This window comes from Lytechinus pictus, chromosome 9 (assembly GCF_037042905.1).
Source record: "Lytechinus pictus isolate F3 Inbred chromosome 9, Lp3.0, whole genome shotgun sequence".
NCBI lineage: Eukaryota > Metazoa > Echinodermata > Echinoidea > Temnopleuroida > Toxopneustidae > Lytechinus > Lytechinus pictus.
This window is the reverse complement of record NC_087253.1, coordinates 24209068-24219194: the sequence shown is the minus strand read 5'-3', so window position 1 is coordinate 24219194 and position 10127 is coordinate 24209068. Positions and strand designations below refer to the sequence as shown.

The following is a 10127-nucleotide window of genomic DNA, read 5'->3' as shown; positions in this document are numbered from 1 at the left end:
CTTTAACGAAATAAAGCCTGGAGCAATTGTCGCCGGAGCAAATGTCGTATCACTGGCTCTCTACTAACTGCTTTGATTTCAATAATCTGGGTCCCTTAACACAAAGGTTAGCGACTGATCGTACGCTTGATTTTTACGATTGAGTGTACATTGTAGTCAATGCAATCAATCGTAGAAACATGCATGCTCTACGATCATTGCTAAGTTTTGTGTTACGGGCCCCTGGCCTTGTTTTTTTTAATTATTTTTATTGACATGTTGTGAAAGAAATGGGGACAGTTTATTAATGACAAGCGTAGCTTGATGTAAGCTACGCCTGCCATTATTTCCTTTCGTCCATGACGTCACGAAATTTTGGAATATAGAAAATAATGACGCAACTAGGATAAACAACCTTTACAATCACGATGAATATTAAGTACAGATGACACACATGCTACACGAATGAAGTACATAAAACGTAAATGTTGAGGAAAGGTTCCTTATTTATGCGAAAGTCCACCCAATAAAAATGTTGATTTGAATAGAGAAGAATGAAACTAGCATAACGCTGAAAATGTCATCAAATTGGGCGTAAAATAAGAAAGTGATGACATTTTAAATTTTCGATTTTTTCACAAAACACTGATATGCACAATTTAGATACATGCAAATGAGACAGTCGATGATGTCTTTCACTCACTATTTCTTTTGTTTTTTATTGTCTGAATTATACAATATTTCATTTTTTGTGCATATTTGACAATTAGGACCAACTTGACATGCTAATTCCGCATGTTGAGGGAGGAATTAATCATTGTTTCACTTGACAATGCGGAAAAAATAGAATATTTCATATTTTACATATATAATAAATTACAAAAGAAATAGTGAGTGGATGCCGTCATCAGTCTTCTCATTTGCATACCGACAAGGTAGTGAATATAACTGTTTAGTGAAATTAAGCAAAATTTTAAAATGTCTTAACTATCTTATTTAACATCCGATTTTGACGGAATTTTCAGTGTTAGGCTTGAACGAACATGTGTGTGTTAGTGGGTGTGTGTGTGGGGGGATAAGTGTGACACACTGTTAGAAATTTTTTTCTTTGTGAAACACCCCCTGTTCTGTTGAATTGCAGAACAAATTCTGTTTTATGAATTTACAGAATGATTCTGATATTGTATTGCTTTTTGCAAAATCTTCTTTCTTTTTTTTCTGTAAAATCTCGTGTTTTTTTAACAGTACATATGGCTGTAAACTGGTAAATGAAACGGACATAATTTTCTAAGTAGATTTATGGGGAGTGTTCATTAGGGTGGGAGTATGTGGGTGAGGGTGTGCGGGGGTGGGGTCACAGATTCGGATCAAACCATTCATGTCTTCGGCTCTTCTAAGTCAACATGTTTAACCGCGCATGGTATAGTGTTTACACTGCCAATACACACTTGTGTACATAGATCAATGGCTTGATTGATCTGCCAATGATATATTCTCCATACCTATTGTTGGTCATGTCTTAGTTCATTAATTAAGCCTTTATCATCCCTCGTAAAGAGGATAGAAATTCCCAACTTTTATTGCCAATTGAAACCTGATGTACTGAACATGAATAATGATGATAATGAAACAAACATCGCACAATTTGGAACTCGAAAGTACTATATGAATATTATCTATATTTCTTTTAATGTATAGACAGACACATACGAGAGATTAATGAATAACGTTATTTAAAGATAGATGGCTGCGGGTGCAATGCAATTCAATTCTATAGCTACTCTGAACTAAAAGATACAGGAATGAAGTTGGTAAGTGTAAACATGGTAAACGTTCAAAGCAGGGAGCTCTTTTGGGGGTCCCGTCTTTCAAAGTCCATAATTGATTGGTGGTGATTTTTTTTTTGATTGCTAAGAAAGCATGAATGCTTGTAAGCAAGCAACCAGAGGGCCAACGGTTTAATGTCCTCTCCGAGGGACCTGGTAATGCGGATCAATGCCTTAACAGAGGGCTCTAGCGCACTAAGCATGCTAAGTGGGAATCGAACCCGGGTCACCGGAATCCGAAACCCCCGCTCTACCGACTGAGCTATCGCGCCTCCTCATAAAAATAGGTCCATGTCATAATTAAGCCGTGATTAAACTAAAGTCTCATGTGAATATAACGGAGGAATAAAATGACAGGGGTTAACATTGCAGAGGTAAAAAAAGAGGCAGAAAAATAATGTCAGGGGGTAAACCTCTAGGGGGTAAAAAACATAGGTTAAACTTTTCCAATACCTCCCCTCTTCTTCTTTTTTAGGGGGGGGGGGGCAATTACGTCCTGAAACGATGAGTTTTCACACCGTTTTTTAATTGTTTGCCACGTTAATATATATTGCTATTCTACCCCAAATTGAGAGTGATCAAGTTTGCTTTGATTTTAATCAACCCGTTCACACTTTAAATCTAAACCTGAATATGCCTATTAAAAAAGAAGAAGATAGTTCCAGTAGAATAGAGGGTTTATTTTAAGTTGGTCTAATGCCAATTCGTCCAATTACCAACTCGTCTAGTATCATTTGGTCTACTATCAGTTCATCCATTATCCACATGGTCTAATTGCCATTTTGTCCACTCACCAATTCGTCTAATAGTCAGTTGGTCCAATACCCTTTTTTAGTCCATACACCATTTGGTATAATTGGACTTAGTGTTAATTGGGCGAAATGAATGAAAATAAAATGGATATTACACCAACTGGTAATGGGACAAAATAGTCATAGACGAACTGGTGATTAAACGAAGTGATAACCAAATGGTTATTAGAACAAATGGTTGCTAGACGAAATGTTGATGGACTGAATGGCATTAAACTAAATGAAGGTCGACCATGAGTTGAGTGGACGAGTTGGCAGTAGACGAACTGGCAATTTACCGAAAAGAGTACACCGTGTAAATCTCATTGATGGATCATCGATTTATTATTCGAGATATTGAAGGATCAATAAATGACAAAGAAAAGGTAACACACCGATGAAAACTATAATCAAGAAACAGGTGAAAATTGGAGCGGTAAACCTTTTCAGGAAAACATCTCCATTCGAAGCAGAGAGTTGTATGAAACCTGTTCGTACATCATATATCGCATTCAAATAAGTGACCTATTATATCGTCAATAATATGATATAAGCCTTTGATAAGCTGTAGCTTACAGTCATCATCGTCATAATGACAAATAATTCATGGTCTTCCATTCACTCTTTAGGATATCCACACATGGAGTATCCTTAGAGATGGTTGCAATTTGTCTATACAGTGCGTATCAAAATAAAGTTTACACTTTGAAAAAGCCCTGGGAATTAAAAAATATACATTACGTGGATAATTTTTTTCACATATAATCTTGGGTTTGGGTCTCATCTATCCATGAAAGTAAAAGTTTTGACAGAATGTTATACCTGAGTGAGTGCTGTCCATTTTTGTAAAGCTCGCATAAATCTGTTTGCGCAGAAATGCTCGTTTTTCACGCTGTGTCAAGGGGAAAGGGCGAAATCAAACTTACCCTGCGAAACATTTCTCATACATTTCCCTTGCACTTTTAGTCAATTGAAATTAAACGAATACATTCAAGCATTTTGTAATAATTTTGCCACCCAAATTAAAATTTCAACACTTAGTAAGCTCACCCTTTACCCTTTTTGTGCCAGCTGGATCTGAGGACATAACTAAATCCGAACAAAAGTTTATATCAAACATATCCAGCATTTTTTCACTAAGTTTTTATCATTTAAAGTGGGTTTACATTTCAGTTTTCATTTAATACTTGTTTCACCACTCTTTTTTTCAAGCTTGACAATGATTAATAAAATGAAAATCAAGCCTAAGCCATTTCATGTAAATCAGCTCAGTGTAAAGCAAATATCGTCACGATAGCCTCGGTGTGTGTGGGAGTGGGATGGGGCGTAATACACTCTTCGAAGTGTTTTGGGCAAGGAAACAAGTTTAAAAAGGTAAAAGATGTCTTCAAATCAATTTTACTAGCTAAATTCCACGTGTTCTTCATGATTAAGGTCTACTTTCATTCGCAAAACTATTTCAAAGTTCTGCAAAAATCATTTTTCACTAACTTTTAAAAAGTAAGTGGTGCTCACTCAAGCGGAAACTTTTTTTGACAGTTATATCGTCATTTGCTTAAATGGATCTGTACCAATGTTAAAATCTGGAAAAATCTTCAGGAAATTACAAATGTATAATTTTACAGGATTTTTTCTAAGTGTAAACTTTTTTTTGATACGCACTGTATAGATACACGAAAGCTTCAAAGTGTCACCGACTCGTCGAAATGGCATGATAATTCATCTCGTCAAGTCGACATACAAAACATTCTATGCCAGCAGGGCGAGAAACGTAATTATCTCGCTATGCTGACATACAAACTTTTCCATTTGTCGACTTGGCGAGACAACGAATATCGCCATGTTGACATAATAGCGTTATTATGTCGACTTAGCAAGATAATATAACTCGCAACATCGACATACAAAACGTTGTATATGTCAACAGGACGAAAAACGTATACCTTGCTATATTGACGTACAATATCTTTTTTTTATTAGTCAACTTGTCGAGATAACGTATCCCGACACGTTGACATAATAACGTTATTATGTCGAATTTGCGAGATAATTTATCTCGCTAAGTCGACATATAAAACATTGTTTGTCATCATGCCTTGGCGAGATAACGTATCTCGCTATGCTGCCGTACAACTTTTTCAGTTGTCGACACCATGTCGACATAGAACTTTCATTAAGTCAACTTGGCGAGAAAACGGATCTAACCATGTTGACATAATAACGTTAATAGTCGATATCGCCACTAGTCCATGTCACTTTAAAGCTTCCTTATGTTACACACGTACGCGCTTGAAGGTCAATTATCCTTTTGAAGGTCAGTTATTATCCTTGCACAATTCGCACGCTCTGTATAAAAACGCGAGGTGATCTTTTCAACGGAACTTGAATTTGACCTGTAAGCAAGCACAACCTCCGATGGCGCACCTCTCTAAAATCAGTAGCAGCTCGAGGATGCTCCAATCCCAGAGGCGATAACCTCCGATTGAATAGCCAGTTCATATCCTAGGAATTTGTGATGATCATAAACACTTTCCGAACAAGTAAATCACCTGAAATATCCCCTGTCAGGTAATTTCCCCGCGGGCTAGATTTTGACCGCGTCCAAGTTTAATTCCTATGGCTGTCGTCAGCGCACAACAAAGAAAGTTCTATTTTATTAATAACCTTACAACGACATGGGAAAATAGGACACTCTTTTAACCATACCCTCACTTGCAACCATTCCACAAAGTGGGGTATTACCATATTTATTCAAGATCACTTTATTTGGGAATACATCAGTCAGTGTATGTTCGACCTACATCAATGAGTTTGGCGTATTGCAAATCATGGACCTATTGAGAAAATCAAACGGTTTTGTCGATGTCAATTATTTCACAGTGATATTATGTTCCTAACTAAACGGACGGATAGTGTTTCAGTAATACTGATCGGAGAATACGCTTGCTCAACGGATCTTTGACATTTGCGCTGCCAAGAGAGAACATGATCTCGAACTCGAAGCCACGATTTTAGTCAATAACGAATGGATGAATACATTCATACGGGCCTACATTTGTTTCCATTGTGTAACGCCATTGGAAAGCTGCCGCATTCAGCGGAAACATGAAAGTGATAACAAAACAATGATGATACAAGTTCACTTTTCTTGCTTTGTGCCGTGCCCTTCACACAAGGAGTTTGATATGCGGATAATTACCACTGATTTAGCGTCAGGGGTGGTGCTCTGAACACTCAGAAATGTGATGTTCTCCGAGGTTAGATTTTGACTTAATCAACCATATTTGTATTTTCTGATTCATCCCCATGCCATTGATAGATGTCTTTTTACTATAGGCTTACATGACTGTGAGGATAGCGCGTGCGATATAAAGCTATCGCAATAAGCATTATCTAAAATGTTTAGAACGCAGCTCTGTGATTAAACAATCTATGAGAACCTACTTTTGCTGGCACATATTGAACGAAATGGAAGAACCCCATCTCCTGGAAAAGCAGACATGACACTCAAAACAAATAAAAATATTATTGAGGTTTTACTAGTGGCAATGACCGCAATTTTTAATATTCGGAACATATGTCTAATGTCCGACGCTTTGACGATTAAACGTTACCACCGCGCAATTATGACCATGGAATACCGCATCTGGAACGCTGAACGCCGTACGCTGAACGCTTAACTGCAGCCCCTGGGTCGAGCGCGGCGAATGATCTGTGGATAGTGAGTCGTCCAAAAGCAAGTATGTGTTGATGTTTCAACGAACTTTGACATTCTATGATTCAGAGGAACATGGTCATTGAAACCAAACGTCTACCACAGAGTCGTAACTTCTTTGATAATAGTGTTGCGCACGGAATCACGCGATCTTTACTTAATTGACGTATAAGAGCATGATGGCAGAATGGAGTACTTGGAAAATTCACATTTTCGTGTGACGTTGTCATGGTTGTGGAAACGTCCCATGTTAAAATGACAAGCAGTCTTAATCATCGATCGTTAATGGACGAATGTTACATGCATCACATGCGATACTTCAATCACATATAATGTCCTGCCAATCATGCCAATGAATTGTTAGTCAAGTTCGTATAATCATGTCCACGGTCATACATGCGTACGAAGACTGAGTAACCTTGTAATTCCCCCCTTTTAGGACAGGAGATGGGTGCGAGACGTCAGAAAATAACTCCTTCCATGCCTGGTGAACAACAAGAGGCCTTAATGAAAAGATATTTGCATGGTTTCGGTCGCAATTATGACAATTGATATCTGATACTGTCATATTTAATTCATAATCGGAACATTGGTAACGTAATTGAATTCACATCACTTCGTCTCCTTTGCCGTGTTTTCGAAGGCCATTCCATTTTTCATAATAAAAACCCTAATTGAAATATTGTTATTCATTTGACTATAATGTGTGGAGTATATGCGATTTACATTATTCACCATTCTACTGGTGAATGTGCATCTTTTCACAGAAACAGTGAAAATCACAACTATCATCAACCCATTGCGTTCAAGGTAGGTTGATATGGACATGACATGATGAACGCGTCAATATGCTAATTAGCTCTAAATCATCGAGCACGCTTTACATACATATTTTGGTCATAATATTCCCAACCAATTTAATTCATTGTCTGAATAGAGAGACAACGTTTGGCATTTCAACAACTGCGGTTTTGGTTTCCATACTCATAACGCATAATCATGATAATGACATCACCAAATACCTGATATTGGTTGTATAGCAGCAAATGGCCAATCCGCAACAGGTATCGCTGTATTCTTTTATGACACCCAACAGGGAAGTCGGAAGAAGGCATGATCGAAAACAAATGCTGGTGCATACAAGTTCAGAAACTCTGGGAATCAAATAGAGGATTAATACGTCGTCCATTTTTTTTTCATCATGGACATAGGCAATTGTCGATGTTTCTTTTGGAAAATTCCATGAAAAAGATATTTTAGACACCAGTTGCAAATCGTATAACTTTTGTATTTCGCCAGTGATGAATCAATTGTATTAGCGTTATACAACCCTGTAAGACCTAACGAACGTTATTAGTTGAACAACTGAACCGTTGAATTGCTGCAACTCAAAATGGAACATGGGATATTAAAATGACGATTATTTGCGCACAGTTCTACAATAATAAGCACGACAAGACTTCCGAATTCAATGTAATATCAAATACTTCAGAGATGTGACAGATCAGCCTCAATTTAATTGGAGGACAATTGATACCTCCTTCAACACGGGGAGATCATGTTAACATCTCTCATACAGCCTTTTAATGAATGGTGCAAAATGAGATGATCATTCCGCTAATTTTCACAAGTGTTGGAAAGGATTACTTCTCGTATATACTGTTCGATTTTGACTCTTAATCCTCATATCTTGGAAGCTACTTTCGCACTGCTTGGCGATCGAAAGCCACTTTGAAATTGCAAGGAAATTCAGATATATAATTCCCGAGGCGAATGGTGAATGCTTCTTGAGTTGTCACGCTAATTAGATCGGAGCAAATAGGAGCCTTCATAGCTTGAAGTCCCGAATCTTAGAACAGGCGAGATTACTATTTCTTTTCATTTAATCACGTCAAATAATACATCTGGATGACCATTCCACGGGCAGATTTTTAAGAATTAAGAGGGCTGGTATGATATTACCATTATTTGCTACTTCATATCTTAACCACACAACCAATCGTGATATAACATGACTATCACCGTGGTCACTGTAATGTAATCACAAAAGTGGAATGTATCTCGATTTTTTTTCATGGTATCGCTATTGAATTCAGAAATTATCGGTATAAATGATGCAACTTCACCCGCCCATCATTATTGCCCTACTATATATTGTATAAATATTGTGAGGTCGTAGCGGCTATCGTTATTCGAAATTAAAACACTGTGATGAGATGTTTCTAAATATTTCTCCTCATCATTAACTAATATTATGGAAGAAAGCTGGATTATTAATTGAATTTTAACACAAGCTTTACTTTTCAAACATAAAACAGACACGACAGAGTCATATATCTTCTGGTTTGTATGTGCATCGGGTGTCCACGTCATGACGTCACTCACGATGAATGGCTCCCTTGAGATCGATTTATCGGCCAACTATCGGATATTGGCGATAACTGCTTGTTTTCTTGGTATCGTCCTCTCCGCCTGCTTCAATATCTTCATCTTAATCGTCTTACCACGAACGCCGAATAAATTCGGAGAAAATACTCGTCTGTGTTTGCTCTCTTTAGCGGTGATCGATATTCTTGGAGGAGTTATATGTTTTGGTACTCGCATCATCTTTGAATTCGACCGCCCCCTTGTTTTGAACCACCGTGTAGCATGCACCGTCGTCGCCGCGTCATGCACGACATTCGTATCGCAATCGAACGTTCTTCTTGCGGTTATCAGCATTGATCGCTATATCGCTATCATGAAACCCATGCGCTACTGGTCTATGGTATCGAGGACGCGTACTAAAAAAATGATAGCGATGGCGATCGGATATGGTTTGGTGCTGTCGATTGCAAGGTCATTTCACGAGGTTTTCACCGATAGCTGTGATTTTGATCCGGGAGGATCGCTTTACGTTGGAAACCCCTCCATGTTGTTTTACATAGCGAACGTTTTCCTTTTAGGTAGTGTTACAGGCTATCTCAACATCAAAGTCTTAATAACAGCCTACAAGCAACACAGGCGGATTTCAAACTTACCTTTAGCCTGCGAAAAGCGGAAGGACTCAACACCAAAAATTGGCGGGAAACTTAAGTCGGCTATTACCAACACTGTAATGTTTGGAGCCTACTATGTCGTATGGACACCTTACGTTGTTGTTGTAGCAATTGTGACGTATTATGACGAACCAGTACCAGAGTCGGTTCATTTTGCTGTACTGTATGTAGCATTTAGTAATCATTTTCTGAATGCAATGACACATTTCTGCCTTCAAAGAAATCTACGTTTGACCATGAAAAGGCTGTTGGGCAGAGACAAAAATTCGTTAGTGATCGACTGATGTTTTGTGATGTGTTGATTTGCAAACAATTATATACCATTTCAAGGCTTTCTTGTCATAATTGTTTCTATTGGTCAATATTTACCGCTACATGCATGATATGTTCACAGCATTTGTATAGCGCCATATATCTGTCAAAGACATTCAAAGGCGCATTTTTTTAAAGTTCAAGGTTAAGTGTAAATGCGCATTTTTCACTCTCTACATGCTTTATGGCGATAATGGTGATGAAGGTGATGATACGAAAAGGTCTATTGATAAAGATGATTGTCCTGATGGTGTCGAAAAGTAAAATGATTTTGTTTCAGTCACTGGCGTACCTAGGATTTTCCAGAAAGGGGGCAATTTTTTTGGAGGATATTTCGTCCGCAAAAAAATTTGACAAGCAAGCAAAAAAAAAAAAAAAAAAGGTCTTCAGGTTCAAAAGAGGGAGCACACGTCTGTTTTCATTGCATTTTTTGGATCAGTTGTGACTCGTCAGAGGGGGCAGGGAT

The 10127-nt window shown here is 37.9% G+C and overlaps 1 protein-coding gene across 1 annotated transcript; it reads left to right on the top strand.

The window, feature by feature from the left end:
• The first annotated feature begins 8636 nt into the window (after positions 1-8636).
• Positions 8637-10127, top strand: LOC129268548 (trace amine-associated receptor 1-like). The gene has a single exon (XM_054906089.2). It carries the CDS (start codon positions 8683-8685, stop codon positions 9631-9633), a length of 951 nt encoding a protein of 316 aa, XP_054762064.2. The 5' UTR covers positions 8637-8682; the 3' UTR covers positions 9634-10127.